The sequence below is a fragment of the Triturus cristatus genome, chromosome 3_2, assembly GCF_964204655.1.
Source record: "Triturus cristatus chromosome 3_2, aTriCri1.1, whole genome shotgun sequence".
Classification (NCBI taxonomy): Eukaryota; Metazoa; Chordata; class Amphibia; order Caudata; family Salamandridae; genus Triturus; species Triturus cristatus.
Genome location: NC_140584.1, coordinates 307,596,936 through 307,613,711, shown reverse-complemented (window position 1 = coordinate 307,613,711; position 16,776 = coordinate 307,596,936). Strand labels below are relative to the sequence as shown.

The 16,776-nt window shown below is 47.7% G+C and overlaps 1 protein-coding gene across 3 annotated transcripts in view; it reads left to right on the top strand.

The window, feature by feature from the left end:
• Positions 1-16,776, top strand: part of RPS6KA1 (ribosomal protein S6 kinase A1) — an 860,823-nt gene that overhangs the window by 552,733 nt on the left and 291,314 nt on the right. For all 3 annotated transcript variants that reach the window (XM_085647731.1, XM_085647732.1, XM_085647733.1), the window contains one exon: positions 9,203-9,273. In XM_085647731.1, coding sequence (XP_085503857.1) covers positions 9,203-9,273 — 71 coding nt within the window. The remainder of the gene's footprint in view (positions 1-9,202; positions 9,274-16,776) is intronic.

The following is a 16,776-nucleotide window of genomic DNA, read 5'->3' as shown; positions in this document are numbered from 1 at the left end:
GATTCCCAGATTCGCCAGATCCATTCAACCATTCTCTATAGGCCGGACTACTGCAATGCGCTCTATCAAGCATCTAATAAGAGAGACCAAAAGACTACAGATGGCCCAAAATGCTACCGCACAGATATTATTTGCCCCCCTTACGTTTTGCTCGGTTTGTTACGTTGTGCCAAAGCCACTGCCCTCTGTAATGCACTACCTGTGTCCATCAGGAGCACTCAGAAGTACTGTGCTTTATGAAAAGCCTTGATGACCTGGCTATTCTCGCCTTAATCCTCTGTCCATTCTCTTGTCAGCCTTTCTAAGGCTAGTGCTGGGGAAGCCCTGTTGCTGGGGCAGCCATGCGCTTTACAAATATCCTAACATAACACACAACCACACTGTGGGAGGCAGAATCAGTCAGGCACGGGACTCCCATATCTCTTCTTGCTGCTACCTCTTATGCCCAGAGTTTGGAAGATGATTAGGAACTTCTATGCCCAAATCATCCCAGTGGCCAGGGCCGAACTGGCAGCAGCAGGTGTCGGGCATTTCCCTGGGAGGCTCGAAGGGTGGGGGCTGTTTTTGTTAATGGGGGCTGGTTTCGCAGTGGTGCTGCTATATCGGCCCCCAGTAACAAAAGCAGCAACGGGCTGATCTGTCATTATTGCCAGGGCTGCTTTGGGTTCCCAGTCCAGCCCTGCTAGTGACTTTGAATTGGGCCAGGAAAGTGTGATAGCTAGAGCATCTGGGCATGAGCATCTATTGTCCGATCAGACTACCACTCTGGTAGGGCCACCTGTTGCAGAAGCAGGGCAGGGTCGTGCACCCGAACCTGCACAATCTGCACTTCTATGCAAGGAGATTGAGTGGTGGCAGTTAACTGCATTTGATCTTCTTTCCAAAGTTGTGCTGGTCATCTTGACTGCCAGGCGTCTTTTCTAAGTCTGTCTATGCCAGGTGCTGGGACAAGTTTGTCGCCTGGTGTGCAGGCAAAACTGTTGGATGTCCTATTAATTTTATCTCTGGCCCAATAAAAACTTGCATTGGGCACCATTATGTTATTTGTTGGACATTTTGCGCTTTTTTCATTTACCGAACCCAGCCATCCCTTGATGAGATTTTTTTCAAGGTTTGGCTCCCTTATTTCCTTAAAAGAAAAACCTTTGTGATGCCACACTTGGATCTTAATTTTGTTCTTACTTTCCTCATGTGCTCACCATTTGAACACATGCACAGGTGTGTATTACATCTCCTGACTGACTCTGAAGACTGTTTCTGGTTGCGGTGACCTCAGCTTGCCATATGAGTGAACTCCAAGCTCTCTCAGTTCAGTCACCTTATACCGCCATTTTTTTTCCAGACAAAGTGCTACTGCACCCCAAGCTGGCTTTTTTTGCCTAAAGTTGTTATGGCTTTTGACGGTAGACCATACATCAGTCTTGCAAAGTTCTTTACCCCGTCGCACCCATCAAAAGAAAAGGAGCAAGCAACTCAATCAGCTGGATTCTAAAAGAGGTTTGACTAACGACACCAATCACACCAAAACCACCAGGTGGATGATCAGCTCTTTGTAAGGTTCTCTGGGCCAAAGAAAGGCACAGCAGTGCAGAAAAGGACTCTGGCAAGATGGATAGGCCTTTGCTAACTGGAGATTCCACATTGACCTTCAACCTCCCCGTTTGGTGAAATGGACTCTCTTCCATCCGAAAAGGTCCCAATCTAGAGCTCTGGCACAAATATTTTGTTTTTGAGGCTCAGCGTCTGAGGGCACATAGTGTCCAAAAAGAAATGGAAGTCGGTATACTTGAGTGCTACCCGTTTACGGCACCAGTCGTCACTTCTGGGGCGGAGCGGTGTCGATGCCAAGCTGCATGAGACCACCTACGGGGGCTGTGCTGAAAAATCTTCCAGATCATGTATGGCCCAAGGGAATATTCTAAATGTGAGGAATCTGCAGTTAGACTATTCCACCAGAAAGAGTGTTGCCGAATGTAAGTAACTTGTCCAGTAAGATAGATGTCCTGCAAGAGATAACTAAGGACTCATAACAATTGGATTGAAGACCACCCTGTATAACACAATGTAGTCAGCAGATACTGGCTTTAAATTGGCAAATATTAGGAAAGATTGTAATCTGAAAAACTGCAAATAACAAAATATACAATGGTCTCAGTGGGGACCCACGTGTGAATATCATAAATGCTGATCAAGCATCACCTGGGCGAAACTGCTCCTTCTGTTCAAACTGTTTGTGGGGGCTGCTGTTGCTGCTTTATGTTCTGCTGCGGAGTGTACCCTTGCTTCTGGCTAGCTCTCCTGAAGATTGAAAATGTCTGTAAAACGCATTCTAGGAGAGTGCAGCGTAATGCTGCCTTTAAATTGATGAATTATCACTGGTTCGAATTTGTAAGGTTCCAAGTACAAGAATGCAGTGTGGTCTCTCCAGGGACCTGTCCCTCTATCCTGTAAGTTCTTTTGCTGCCTTCAGGCACGCTGCTTGAGCTAAGCCACTCTGCATGCTGCAGCCCTGTTGGTAGCAGACACATGGACATCTGATCACCTAACTGACCTTAAAGCAGCTCCTCTGGCTACCGCTAGAGGATCAGATCAATTCAAGATGGGCTGCATAGCCCCCAAGGCGGTGCTCTGAAGACTCCGGTCCTACCTGCAGGAAAATTCCACTCCACGGGGAAACAAACCAATAAGACGAAAAACGAGCTTGATAAAGGCAGCCCCAGCTCAGTCATGCAAGCTCAGTTAGCAGAACCATCCATCGCGCTGCACCAGTCCTACAAGCAGCAGAGCGCACCTTCCAGGTACACCAGTCACACACGCTGAGGCAGCAGAGCGAGCCCTCGGGTTCCACCACCCCTCGGACACTGCTGCGCCTAGCTAGCTTCGTGCAGCGCCTAATGCTCTGCGGTCTCTGGGCACCGATCCTTCAAGCTGAGTGAGATGTGCTGTCCATCAGTTCTCACGCGTCAGATATCGGAGCCATCCCTTCGGTTTTATCGAAAATGCAAGCAACAGAGCTATGCCTCAGCTTAATGTGAGCATACGTTCCCGACAGCAGAGCTATCCCTTAAGTTACACTGATCATACATGCCCTTCCGTTATAGGAAATTCTGTTCTCCATGCCTATAGAAGTGCCTTCCCAGTGTGTTCTTGTGTTTTGAGTGTCTGCCATTTAGTGCAGTGTTATCCCTCTACTTGTTCTCTTTTGTAACATGCACACGTCACCTTTCCTTTTGTAACGTATCGTTTGCCACCTCTTGTATTTTGTTTGCTCTTGATACTTGCACAATTGTCACTATTGCCTCATGTAACGTAACGTTTGCTTTTGTAACATGCTCACTTGTAATTTTTCTCCTCATGTATCTTTACTGTTCCTATTGTGAAGCGCTCTGACACCTTCGGGTAAAGTCCGCGCTATATAAAAACGCATTAAATAAAATAAAAGCTAGGGCTAGTCTTCCCACAGCTGGGGCATAAGAGGCATCACTCATCGGCTCATGCAGACTGACAGTAACAGACCACAGGAGGTAGCCCATAAACCACAGTGAGACTGGGGCGGTACATTATATCTAACAACAATGTCTCAATGTGGGATTCATTGGAAAGACAAGTTATGTCAAAACAAGCCATACAGTAGAATACTTATTAGAGAAATGAATCCAATAGGGAAGACACAGGGAGACCGAGGGTGTAGGGAAATATATATTTGAAGAATGTTCAGCACATGATGGACATATTAAGTCATATGTACATATCATACAGGTGAAGAGCACTGCGTGACAATTAGTGGCAATGTAACCAAACGAAATACTGTGCACAAGTGCTCGTGGAATTTTGTGACGGCGCAAGTGACACATAAAGTGGTATATACAGCGGTGAAGGAGGCGCAGCATAAAAAACAATGGTACATAAATCTGGCGGAGTTAGGGCATTCACACAGTTGATGTGAGAATTTTCAAGGAACAGTGGAGCAAATGCCCATGGACAGAGGGGCGCCAAAATTAACGCTGTTGAAGTCGACGGCGTTTCGGCCTGTAACAATCTAGGCCATCATCAGGACTGGTTACACATACTTGGGGCAGTGCTAAGGGAGTCAGAAAAACATATCTCAGGAAAGAGCTCAATTAAAATAGGACCAAAAAAGGGGAGGAAAACGTGCAACGGAGTGGTGACTATGGGCGGCGGTAGGTGATCTAATGTGAGAGAATCCTGCGAGGTCAAAGGGTGAGGGGACAGCATAAGGGAGAAAGAAAGAGGAAACTGGTGAAGTGCCAGAAGGAATAACCTCTGTGCACAGATACACAGACGATGCCAGGTGACTAAGGCAGGCAATGAGACACAGGAAAGAGAAATCAATTGACGTGCCACTAGGAAAAACGACTCGTGAGGTGCCCTAGAGATTGGCATCTGTGCACGGTCGAAACGATGAAGGCGGGTGACTCGGGCAATGCATAGGGCACGGCCAATACGGAACAGGAAAAGTGAGGGGCGTCACGGGGATGAATATAAACGTGGAACCGGGAGCGGGTGGAGCAATTCAATGGGCGAAGAGCAAGGAAGCGTCGTGATCGAGCAAGAGAAAACTGGGCTTACTTGTAGAAAACCGGGAGAAAGATTACACCAGCGGGACACGGCCTGCGCGAAATATCGGGGGGTCCGTGAACGTGTAAGCTGGGAGGGGGAAGGAGAGAAATTAAGAAAAAGCCCGGTCCGGAGGAAGGACTGGAGACAGGGGAAGGTGCGGCACTTACTTCGTAGAGGGCGGGGGGCTCAGTCAATTGGAATGCTAGAGAAAGGAGACAAGGGGTTACAATCTTGGCCGGGTGGAACCAAGGGGGGGGGGGGGAGGGAAGGGAAGGAAGGGAGGGAAAGGTACTTACGTGTCCATGGCGAGTGAATCACCGCAGGGGGGTCCGTGGCGTGTAGGTGGCCGGCGTGAGTCGGGCAGTGAATGAGATGTGAGAGAGCCGGGAGGGGAGGATTAGAAGCAACGCGTCCGGGCCACGCGAGAGGTTGTGGACGAATCACGGAAGGGGTGGGAACCACTAGAACGCGTCCTTACGAAAGACCGGAAGCGAATTCAGTGTGGTAAAGGCGCGAGTAGGTAGTCATGGTAACCAATACACATGCAGAATGCCGATAGTGAATTACGGAAGCGGTAAGAAGCATGCAGCATACGAGTACGGTAGCGAAGTGAAGGAGGAAAAAGGTCCTGTTAGAGACCAATACCAAAAGGGGGTAACAGTCCTGAATGAAGCAGCAGAGGGTGACGCAAATTGTAACATTTGAACAATTGAATGTAAGATACATTTTAAATAAGATACATTTTTAAATTGCAGATCATTGGCAAAATCACTAGCAGTAAGGCAGGGAATAGAGACGAGAGGGTAGGGAAAGGGATAGAACGAGGGGAGGACTAGAATTTTCTTCTGGTCTGGCGCTCTCCGGAGTATTGATACTGGTTGTTGCCTCTCGACCGACCCCGGCCCCTCCCTCGGTTCGACTCTAAAAAACCGGCTGGAAGTAGGGGTTGTGGTCTAGGCGGTTGGTTTCTTTGGGGTCGTGAGGTACTAGGTCCTTCTCCTGGACTGGAATCCTCGGCTGATGTATTTGAAGAGTCAGAAAATGACACTTGCTGGTGATTACGATAGCGGCCCCAGTTCTTCTGTTGTTTAGGGGGTTGGTATGGTGTGTCATAGAAGTCGTCCTTTAAGTAAGGATAGGTTTGTTCGTTGTTGTAATATCGAATGTCTCTTTGGATCTTGTTTATCTTCTTGTTTTGTTCAAAGGTGTTGAAAGTAGAGATGGTGTCGTTTACTCTGTCAAGAAGGTTTTTGGCATCTGTGATAGTGTTGTCCTCTAGGATGAGCTTTTCCAGTTCAGCAATTTCAGCTAATTCCTTGCGACTATGTTCCAAGGCTGTATCGATACCGAGGACCATCCAGTGTCTGGAACAGGTAGTGGCCAGATGACTAAACCCAGATCTAAATTTAGGGTCCTGTGTGAAGATAGCAGGGACGTTGCGGATTTGTAGACCAAGTGGAATGACGCTGGATTTGAGATATTCCGTCAGCATGCGTAATCTTCAATTACTCATCCTCCTTTCCTTTTTTTCCCCCCTTCCCCGCCCCTTTGTCCTACCTGCCTCCCCCCTTTCTCTCCTCTCTCCGTTCCCTTCCCATCCCTCTTACTACATTAATTCTGCCAATATACCGCATTGTAAAAATGTACCCTTGTCAACTCATGCTTCATTTTGTCTGCTCTAATAACAGGTCTTTTTCTCCCGTAGTTGTATTAGATACGTTTGTTTATTGTTGCCATCTGTTTACCTCCCCCAATTGCTCTACCCTTCTCTCTAATTCTCATTTCTCATCCCTTCCCCTCTCCTTCCCCGTTCCCCCTTAGTCCTCCCCTCGTTCTATCCCTTTCCCTACCCTCTCGTCTCTATTCCCTGCCTTACTGCTAGTGATTTTGCCAATGATCTGCAATTTAAAAATGTATCTTATTTAAAATGTATCTTACATTCAATTGTTCAAATGTTACAATTTGCGTCACCCTCTGCTGCTTCATTCAGGACTGTTACCCCCTTTTGGTATTGGTCTCTAACAGGACCTTTTTCCTCCTTCACTTCGCTACCGTACTCGTATGCTGCATGCTTCTTACCGCTTCCGTAATTCACTATCGGCATTCTGCATGTGTATTGGTTGCCATGACTACCTACTCGCGCCTTTACCACACTGAATTCGCTTCCGGTCTTTCGTAAGGACGAGTTCTAGTGGTTCCCACCCCTTCCGTGATTCGTCCACAACCTCTCGCGTGGCCCGGACGCGTTGCTTCTAATCCTCCCCTCCCGGCTCTCTCACATCTCATTCACTGCCCGACTCACGCCGGCCACCTACACGCCACGGACCCCCCTGCGGTGATTCACTCGCCATGGACACGTAAGTACCTTTCCCTCCCTTCCTTCCCTTCCCTCCCCCCCCCCCCCCTTGGTTCCACCCGGCCAAGATTGTAACCCCTTGTCTCCTTTCTCTAGCATTCCAATTGACTGAGCCCCCCGCCCTCTACGAAGTAAGTGCCGCACCTTCCCCTGTCTCCAGTCCTTCCTCCGGACCGGGCTTTTTCTTAATTTCTCTCCTTCCCCCTCCCAGCTTACACGTTCACGGACCCCCCGATATTTCGCGCAGGCCGTGTCCCGCTGGTGTAATCTTTCTCCCGGTTTTCTACAAGTAAGCCCAGTTTTCTCTTGCTCGATCACGACGCTTCCTTGCTCTTCGCCCATTGAATTGCTCCACCCGCTCCCGGTTCCACGTTTATATTCATCCCCGTGACGCCCCTCACTTTTCCTGTTCCGTATTGGCCGTGCCCTATGCATTGCCCGAGTCACCCGCCTTCATCGTTTCGACCGTGCACAGATGCCAATCTCTAGGGCACCTCACGAGTCGTTTTTCCTAGTGGCACGTCAATTGATTTCTCTTTCCTGTGTCTCATTGCCTGCCTTAGTCACCTGGCATCGTCTGTGTATCTGTGCACAGAGGTTATTCCTTCTGGCACTTCACCAGTTTCCTCTTTCTTTCTCCCTTATGCTGTCCCCTCACCCTTTGACCTCGCAGGATTCTCTCACATTAGATCACCTACCGCCGCCCATAGTCACCACTCCGTTGCACGTTTTCCTCCCCTTTTTTGGTCCTATTTTAATTGAGCTCTTTCCTGAGATATGTTTTTCTGACTCCCTTAGCACTGCCCCAAGTATGTGTAACCAGTCCTGATGATGGCCTAGATTGTTACAGGCCGAAACGCCGTCGACTTCAACAGCGTTAATTTTGGCGCCCCTCTGTCCATGGGCATTTGCTCCACTGTTCCTTGAAAATTCTCACATCAACTGTGTGAATGCCCTAACTCCGCCAGATTTATGTACCATTGTTTTTTATGCTGCGCCTCCTTCACCGCTGTATATACCACTTTATGTGTCACTTGCGCCGTCACAAAATTCCACGAGCACTTGTGCACAGTATTTCGTTTGGTTACATTGCCACTAATTGTCACGCAGTGCTCTTCACCTGTATGATATGTACATATGACTTAATATGTCCATCATGTGCTGAACATTCTTCAAATATATATTTCCCTACACCCTCGGTCTCCCTGTGTCTTCCCTATTGGATTCATTTCTCTAATAAGTATTCTACTGTATGGCTTGTTTTGACATAACTTGTCTTTCCAATGAATCCCACATTGAGACATTGTTGTTAGATATCATGCAGACTGAGGCAGCACCGCTATAGCTGGCAAGGCGCCTCAGTGAGTTCATGGACGTTCGCCTGGGTGGTTGACTCTGGATTAGGTTGCCCTGCAGTTCCGGTTTCAGTAACAATAGACGCCTGCTCTGTCCCCTCTTCCGTGCTCTGGCATTTGCCCCGTAGTCTGGCTTTTTGATTTAACACGATCCTCCTTCAAAGGTTATTGGCGAACTGTGAAAAAAGCCACATGATGATTGATCTTGTCCCAGACTTTCATTGTGATTTCTTATTGAGACCCGTAAGGGTGAGTAGTTTACGCTTTACAAAAACGGAATTGTATTGATAGAGGTGTGCAGGGCATTAGTCGTGATGGTGCTGCCACCTGGTGGCCCCCGAAATTCCAGAGAAACCTTGCCATTGCAACGCAGCCTTTCCAATCCCGTCCAAAGCGCGGGGCGTCCTGACGCAAGAGCGTGATGTCCCAGGCGGGGCGCACAGATGTGAAGTGCAAGGAATTTGTCGGTGGTCCCCTGTAGTTATGGCTGGCGTCCACTAAATAATGTTCCGGGGGTAAACTTTTCAGAAATGCAGTCCTGCGCGTGTATGAATGTGCACAGGTGGGTTTCTTAACTCTGAACTGATGAGGGCCATTCCGATCATCCAGCCGTGTGACGTCCCTTGTTTTGAAGGACCCCTAAAGCGCCACCCCCCTATCCTCAGTGGACACAGTGGGAAGTCTTTCCATGAACTTAATTAGCCTAAGTAAGATTCCAAAGTGCGCATAATGAATGCAATGTGTCATTTTGTAACTTTTCTGTGCCGTGTTGCAGGGAGGGGCTTGGCTCACCAGGCGGCAAGGGGTACCCGGGTGCCCTGGGAGGCGGTGTGTTGGGGAGCAGCCGATGGTTGGGTGGGTTGTAGCTTGTGTCCCTTGCTCTGTACTGACTGCGCTCTTCTCCTTCCAGTTCGAGATGCTCACCGGCTCGCTGCCGTTCCAGGGGAAGGACCGCAAGGAGACCATGACCCTCATCCTCAAGCAAGTCCTCCTCTGATTATTGTGGCTTCTTTCACACTGTCCTCTGCGGACACTGCATTCCGCCTGCTTCCACTGCTTCACTCTCCGGCACTGCTTTCCTCCCACCAATCTGCTTCTCGCCCTGCATCCCAGCTACTTCCAGTACCCTCCCATTCACGCTTCATAACTAGAGCTGAGTCTCTTGCACCCTCACACTCACACTACAGCGCCGGCATCGCGTCCAGGGTCCGACTGGGACAGAAAGTAGGCCCGGGCACCAAACAAACAAATGCCCCCATTAGTGACTTAGATAGCTTAACAAATGACCCACGTTTGCAAATTGGAGACACGCTGTACACGAAGTTTGCAAGGTATGGAAGGGGGCACGGATTTGAGCTTGCTGCGTGCAGTGTTAACTCAAGCTCTTCAACAAGGAAGTCAAAGCTGTACTGCTAGAAAGACGTTGCATAAAAAAACTATGTAGAAGCTTTTATCTCCCACTATTTGATACTGTATCCTACTGTTATACCTTTCTTGTCAAACTCTATGTACAGCGTATCTTTGTTCTTGGCGCACTGCGACTCTTAGCAGCCCTTTCTGTACAGCTCTGTGATACCGTGATGGTCATGTGTGCGCTTTATAAAACACAATAAATAAATATCAGGAAAACCAACAGTACAAACAGGCCCCATGAAGCCAAAAAAGAAGCCCACACTGACTGTCCGACCAGCTCTTTGGGCTCTGCCTGATTGCGCTATAGGCCAGTGTGACCCTGATCGCATCCACCCACCACACTGCTCCCCTACCCTCAGCGCTTTCCTGCTGCTTCCACTTAGCCTTCCTCTCATTTAATCTCAGACACTGAATTATTCATACCTCAGTCTCCCTCCTCTCACTGTATTCCTATCACTCTTTCACTCACAGCATCATTGCCTTTGAATTCATTCACCACCTTTCACCCCTACTGCTTGCACTGCATGCTACAACTTCTGCTGTCTTCATTCCTTGCACTGCATCTCTGCACTGCATTTTTTTCACCAAAACTGCATTCCCCCGACATCCTTAGTACTCCCAGTAATTCGCCAGTTCTCTCTCCCACTTGCCTAACTCTCACTCCCACTTCATCACCAGCACTGTATTCCTCCTGCTGCTGTGCACCCCTTTTGCTCGCCCTACATCCTGACGATGACGACTTGCACTCCTTCGTCCAGCTCATGCTTGTGTTAGTGGCAATGTGTTCTTACATTCACTTTACACCAACACATTTTCACTACATCTAAACTACTTGCACTCCCTCCCTCCCATTCATGCTGCATCTCTGACACTGCATCTTAACATCAGATTGCTCCCTTTCACTTGCCCTACACCCCTCCGCTCGCACTTAATCAATGGTACTAGATTCTCTCAAGCTACTGTCTTCCCCCTCACCACGCCTCACTATGGCGATCACCACTCGCTGTCACTTCCTTTACTTGCGGTTATGTTCCTCCTTGACTGTCACTTTCCTCCTCCTGTCACCTTCTTCGCTCGCTATTGCCTTTCTTCACCATGCTTCTTCTCTCAGGCCTTCATATACTGTTTGTTTATTCCCACCCTTTCTTATCCCTGGCAGTCCTTTTCTTCCCTCTTTATCACTTTCTTTCTTTTCTATCATTTTCTTCTCCAGCATTGAATCTGTCATAGATTCACATGCTTCAATTATTCCCTGACAGGCTGAGAAATCCCCAGTAGCCCCGGTTTTCTAGTTGTGGTCGTTAACATTTAATTAAACACAGTTCCAACATAGAGCAGCCTATCCCCATCAGCCTGCGGCGCAAACGCCGCTCAATGAAGCGGAGCTCAATACCCGACAGAGGCTTCTATAGTTTCTCCTAAACTCCAGTGAAAAAGAGGAATAATCTGCTCTTCCCTACATGACCATTTGGGTAGGAAAATATATTTTTCCACACCATGTGTTTTTGTACTAGTTTCTGGACAACCTTTCTAGCAGGGAGGATTAGTTCCCCTCTCCTTTTTTCCTTGTTTTTCAGCTCTGGTTCAGGATCGCAAAAAATAGTGCTACTCTGACAAAATCAACACAAAATCTTTCTCCAGTCGTTGCCAAATGTTTGTTAAGAAGAGAAGTTTTGAGTTTGATCCCATTTAAACTACAATTATAGCTGCTACCTTCTGCACAATTTAAAGAAATGTGAGATATGTAAACCCTTTTCTTAAAGGACTAAAGATCTTAAAGTGTGGATTTATTGCTGTGATGCAAGTTTACTATCTTGGGTAATGTTTCTGGTGGATACATCTTCTTGAAGATTCCTCACCTAAAGAATATCCACCAAGGCGTCAGACTGGTTTGGAAATCTTTCTTCCTCCGGTTTAACTCTCCAGTGACGTGAAGTGGAACCACATGGCTTCATCTGTGATTGCGGCCACTGCACACAGCAGCACTGGCGTATAATAGATGCCAGCTTGCATGCTTACATCAATTTCTGAAACTTTTTCCATGCCAGAGTGAGGAGAGGAACCCGAGTGAGGTTAGAAACCCGAGAGAGCATCAACTACAGTGAAATTACCAGCACAAAACTTATTTGCATACCATGGGAACTTACTAATGATGGCACTAACTCATCCAGGTAGGAGGGAGAGCTGTGAGGAATCTGCAGGAAGATTATGTATTTGCCAGAGCTACTGCTGTTACCAAACGTAAGTAACTTTTACTCCCGAAGGACATATTTTCCTAAAGATTCCTCACTGTAAGAGGGAGTACCAAAGCAGTTCCATTAAGGAGATGGCAAGGATTAGTGCTGATTAACTAAGGTAACTTTTACCAAAAAGTAGGGCTGGTTGTATTGCGGTCACTTTAGGCAACCAATTCCAGTAGGGTGCCTTTCAGGGGGACCAGCAAGGTCCTCAGAATCAGTTACATTTACAGGTGAAGCAGTTTCCAGGCAGTTCCAGGCTTTTTTCCCCTTTGCAATGGGTTTCTATGAAGTGGTCCTGAAGGCAGGGAATGAAGGATGCTCTAGATGAGATGTGGTCGACGGGGGTCTTCCTGCGGATACTCCTTGGTCCACGAAGTGGTTGATGCAGTCTTGGTCACAGGGTCGATGTCCCTTGAAGTCCTCTCGGTGCTGGTAGAAGTCCAGTCGCCCTTGGGCTACCGGGCACATGGTAGCACAGTCAAATCCTTTACTGAGTGATAACTCTGTTCCTGGGCAACCAAGCTGCACTCCGACGACTCTCTTGTGCTTAGTGATCTTGGGTGCAACTTTGAGCTGTAGGTTCTGGTCTCTGGTGCTGCACACCTTCAGTCTGAAGATTTTGGCCCAAGTATCCCCAGTAGGCTTCTCAGCTGTTGTGGCCCTGTTCTGCAAACAGCTGGTCAGCCAACTGACCCTTGCAGTCTCTTTGCTTTGACTGGGCTCTGGAGAGGACTTCTTTAGGAGTAGGACGCAGCAGGCTCAGTCCTATTCTTTTGCTAGCCACCAGGTTCACAGGTGCGGTCCATGCCGTTGCAGCCTTTTAGCTGGTTTCACGTTGCAGCAGGACAGTCCTTCGGTCCTTCTTCCAGTCCAGACGAGATCTGGATGCCATTGGTACCCTAGTAATGCTCAAAGTGCCCTCAGTGTAGATGCAGTTAGTAGCCAGTGAGCTACCAGGTTCCCACGCTCCTTATGACCACTTCCTGGGAAGTGTGGCATCTACCTATCTCAAGATGCACAATTCTGCCCACTCCTACGATGGCACAACCCCTCTCCTCATCCAGAGCTCCCTAGCCAAACCCAAAGGTGTGGCTGCCAAGGGGGCTACATCCCCTGATAAACCAGTTTGACAATTGATTTCCCCTCTCCTTCCAGGGTGCCAGCTAGTCTGCCTAAACAATTGGGCTTCCCCACTCCCAAGTGTTCTCCATTTGCTCTTCAAAGGCTGCTTCAGCTTTGAAGTGCGCATTTTGGGCCAACACCTGTGTGACTGTCTGCAGGTGGGAAGTAGCACCTCTCTCTAGTGCCTGGCCCCTGTTGACTCTTTTCCTGGGAGTCGTAGCATGTCTCCATAGGATGGCAGAAAGCTATCTCAGATTCAAGATCCTTGTGTAACTGTTAAGGGCACAGGAGAGGGAAGGCTACAAAGGTAACTTTGCAAAAGTTGCACAGTTACTTGTTACAATAATTTCGACCTGAGTATCAAGTTGAGCTTAATGTAATGAGTTGTTTGATACCTTGGAGTATCAACTTTGGTTTCACCATTCTGGAGTTGCACAGCTGAGAAGTCGGCGTGTTACCCTGTACTCGTCAATGGGGCAACCAAGTCTTTCCACACTAAAAACAGTTTTGTGTTCATACTGCCAGAACGCGTAAAATACATGTTCTGCCCTTGAAATATGATACACCCTGCCTTTGGGCTCAGTAGGCCTGCTATAGGGATGACGTATACATATTACAGAGGGTGATTTGGCTTTGCCATTGGTATAAATGGCAAAGCCTTGCTTGCATTTCAAAACTACTATTCCAATCTGCACTGGTGGACTGGGAGACCCATTTTACCTGTGTCACACCCAAGGTGGCCCAACCAGTGTTACAATCCCTGTGGTGACTCTCTAACCTACATGCCCTGGGAATCTTGGGTACCATAATATTAGTACACTATACAGTTAACTTAGCCTATGCTGATTGGGTATAACCAATATAGCATGCATGTTTTGGCATCAGGGCATGGGCCCTAAGGTCTGCTTGGCTGTCCTCAGACCGCTCTGAGTGGAAAAACCAGCAGCATCATTCAGAAACCCTGGGGCGGCAGGCATACAAAAATAGGCATTTCCTTACAGAGAGTGAGTCTCACTGAAGCAAAAGCTTACTATCCCATGGCATCAGGTCACTTACACTCCCTATCTGGAGGGCCCATAGGGAAGAAATTAGGGCTTAGTTGTTGAGACAAAACCCAAACCACCAGGCTCTCTAGCAACTGGTGTAAGGACATCAATTATTTTGTCACTTAAACCTGGTCTATGCCGTCTGGTAATTTGTGGCTTACTGGGCCCTAGAATGGCTTTTCGAGGTAGCCAAAACATTAAGTGGTTTGTTAAATGCAAGCAACAATTGTACAACTGAAGTTGATGGTCAGGTTCCAGCCAAAATGTTCCTCGGGGCATGGTCAGTTCTGTAGTTTCTACAGTTTAACATACCCCTTTGGTGAAGGACTTGTACTTCCTCTATCCATTTCACCGAGGGTGTGGGGGAGGGGGCTGTTGGTAGGGGATGTCTCCTTCTGGAGTAGTATTTAGACCGGTGGCTTTATGTAGTTCAAGATAAGGCCAGCATTGTAGTAAGGAGGAAGCATATTGTCTCCCTCAGAATAGTTCTCTTATGCAGCATATCTTTATTAGGCTTGGTTATGGTATCTGATTCTGAGCCAAATAACTTTTCCATTGAGGCAAGTATTATCCTTTTTTGCCACCTGGATTATTTCAGCTGAATTTGAGGGCAGCATGGATGGTGCATGACAGAGGGTTGACTCCATGGTTTGTGGCTTCTTTCTTCACCCTGATGCCAGAGCTGAGGCACAGAGTATGGAGGCATCTGTGTCAGAGCTGCCAGAGTCTTCAAACTTGAAGGAGCAGGTCCACCCTTGGGGAGTTCCCCAGAGAGTTCAGGAGCCATCTTACAAATATCCAGTATGGCCAGGCTGAAGGCCTCAGCCTGTGCAGAGGAGAACATTTCAGGAAATCGGACACTGAGCTCTTCATTGGAGCAGAGAACTGCACAGTGATTCTGTGTGCTCATTTGAGCAGGTTTGTTTCCTTGAGGAAGAGTATTTCTCTTTCCTTGGAGTGCTTTTTGTTTTTCTTGTTTGTAGACTCTAAGGAGATCGTTCCTAAGAGGAGACATGTCTACTGGTGTGTCCTGGTGGGCGTTAGCCAGAAGTAACTTGGCCTTCCACTCCATGATGACCTTAAGGGACATGGGTGGCATGCCAAAGAGTTCTGGTCAGCTAAGGCAGCACTTGCAGATGTCATTTGGATCTGACAGAGGCATCTGCTTACAGCACTTACAACAGGGCTTGAAACCTTTGGAAAAGACATTTCACCTAGTTGTTAATGTTGAGGAAATTTGTCAGTGAAGCATCAAGAGTTCTCTGAACTGTGTTGATAAAGTGGTTGTTTTTTTGTACAACATTTTAGTCATGGTTAATGGGATTAGTAATTGAAGGAATCTCATGGTGCCACTCGGCATGTTGGAGAGTTGCTGTTGGGGAATAAAGGCTATTGTAGGAAAGTGTTTTTATCATGTAGTCAAAGAAGCTTTTGCTTCGTTTTCAAGAAAGAAGTGTGTTGGGACGGGAGTGCCCTCTGCATGTTGTACAGTAATTTCCCCCTACCCCAATTGCGTATCTGGATTTTTGGCCCTGAAAAAAAAAGAGAGAGCGAGAGCACACCTGCTTTTACCTGTCCCTTGGCATGAGTAGGTCATGCACTTGTTCTGTGACAAGGAAAGGGACACCAAGCATGCCCTCATTGACTGTCAAAGGACTAGTGTTCCTGTCATGGGCTTAGCACAGACTGGTGGTAGCAGCACGATGTGTTTTCTGGAGGGTATGTTGTGTATGTGGACTGCATGGTGTGTGTGATTGAGCTGGGTTAACGGAGACCTATTGGATCCATTATGGATAGCCCAGGCCTAACCTTTGCACAAGTTGGAGATGAGGTGGTTTTCCCACAGTGGAAGTGTATTGCTGACATTCTGAAACTTGATAGAGGAGACACTCTCTCACACTCTCTCACACTCTCTCACACTCTCTCACACTCTCTCACACTCTGAAGTGAGGCGAGTGGAGACAGGGTCCCTTTAGAAATTTGATAAGGCCTTTTAATAACAAGGAGCATCTGATTAGTCTTCCTGAATAGTACAATTTGATAGATGGTATGAGAGATGGGCAAGTGTGCAAATTCTGCTGCACAGAGGTGAGAAAACGTTTACTTGGGGCCTGCCCTTTTTGTCCTTCCGGATTAATATTTGGTAGGCTGATGACAGCCAAGTTCAGAAACTTCACACCGCTTTGTGCCTCTGTAGCGTACCAGGCTGAAGACTACACCTCTGTGAGACACCTCACACAACACAGACAGTGTCTGGAGAGATACCTGGAAAATATGTTCGAAATTAAAACCACCCCAAATCTGTTCTATAGTTCCAAATGGTGGCTAAAAATATCCTGCCTGAATTCAGTGTATAAATGTGGGACCTCACTACCCCACTTGTTCTAGCTCCGCATCCTTTATGGTCAAGGAATGGAGTGCTTCGTAGGGTATGCAGAGCATCCCGAGTTGGTGTTTGCCTCTCAGACGGCTTCCCAGAGGTAAGGGAATATCGCACAAATCTGGATCTCTTTAGAGCTTTAGGAACTCTGTTGCTGTCCTGAGGTGCCAAGTGGCCTGCTTGCCGCCTCAGACGGAGCTTGTCAAGTCTCCAGGAGGAGTGTCTAAGCGATGTGAAGCATATCTGTGGGACGCTCAGAAGTGATGAATAAAGAAAGGGATCT